Genomic DNA, 1,281 nt, shown 5'->3' with positions numbered 1-1,281 from the left:
CTATGGATTTGTCAATAGGCAAGTTAGAAACAGGTCGAACATACATGAAGATACAGGGCACAAAAAATAGGACAACCACCGTGATGTGGGAGCTGCAGGTGGACAGGGCTTTGCGCCTCCCCTCCTGACTGTGAGTCTTAAGATTGTTCAGGATGACGCCATAGGAGATGAGGAGGAGGATGAAGACCACCATACAGATGGCGCCACCATTAGCAACCACAGTGAGGCCTATGAAATAGGTGTCGGTGCAGGCAAGTTCCAACAGTGGGTACATGTCACAGATGAAGTGGTCAATGATATTGGGGCCACAAAAAGGGAGGCTGTACGCAATGACAAGTTGAACAATCGAGTGTCCAAAACCTCCAACCCAAGCCACCACCAACAGGAGGATGCAAACCCGTCTATTCATGATGGTCATATAGTGCAGTGGCTTACAGATGGCCACATAGCGATCATAGGCCATCACCACTAGAAGGAAGACTTCTGCACCACCAAGGAAGTGTTCTGTAAAGAGCTGGATCATGCAGGCTTGAAAGGAAATAGTCTTTAACTCACAGAGTAAGTCTACAATCAACTTGGGTGAAATAGTAGTGGCATACACAGCATCCATGAGTGACAGGTATGCAAGGAAGAAGTACATTGGGGAATCCAAAGAGGGGCTGGAAATCACAGTCACCACAATGAGCAGGTTGCCCACCACTGTCACAATGTAGATGAGTGAAAACAGGATGAATAAGGCTTTTTGCACATTGGGATCCTGAGTGAGGCCCAGGAGGACAAATTCTGTGACATTGTTCCTCTGTCCCATTTACTCTTCGACAAGTCTTACTTCACAGATGAAAGTTCAGAAGAGCATGACCTGCCATGGAATTATGAACAGGACTATTCTCTTTTATGTCATACCGCGCCATATCTTCTCCATGGTGCATCCACGTAAAGTATTTAATTAACACTCCTGCAGTCCTCTACCTTTGAGCCCAACAGCACCTTTCTATTTTTCTCTTGAATGATCTTGTTAGTCTATGCAGTACAATATTCTCTCTCAGTCTTGGTGGATCTCTTCAGAGAAGAATAGGAAAACATCAGTCATTAATTCATTTCAAGAGAAAAACTTTAAAAAGTGTGTTATTACTTGAAGCAGATGTCAGCAAACACCTCTGGAAAAAGAGTTCTCCTTTTATCAAATTCACTAGTCAGTGGTACCAGTGAATCCTAAATTTATCAGCTACACTATTTCAGTCCTTGGAGCTGAGAACTGATAGAGAGGAACTTTACAATCTC

At 44.0% G+C, this 1,281-nt stretch overlaps 1 protein-coding gene across 1 annotated transcript in view; it reads right to left on the bottom strand.

The window, feature by feature from the left end:
- LOC106001150 (olfactory receptor 4A5-like) overlaps positions 1-808 on the bottom strand; it is an 11,360-nt gene extending 10,552 nt beyond the window's left edge. The window contains exon 1 of the mRNA XM_013036278.1: positions 117-808. Coding sequence (XP_012891732.1) covers positions 117-808 — 692 coding nt within the window. The remainder of the gene's footprint in view (positions 1-116) is intronic.
- Positions 809-1,281: the final 473 nt, after the last annotated feature.

The sequence above is a fragment of the Dipodomys ordii genome, unplaced genomic scaffold, assembly GCF_000151885.1.
Source record: "Dipodomys ordii isolate 6190 unplaced genomic scaffold, Dord_2.0 Scaffold270, whole genome shotgun sequence".
NCBI lineage: Eukaryota > Metazoa > Chordata > Mammalia > Rodentia > Heteromyidae > Dipodomys > Dipodomys ordii.
This window is presented reverse-complemented; position numbering and strand designations above follow the sequence as displayed.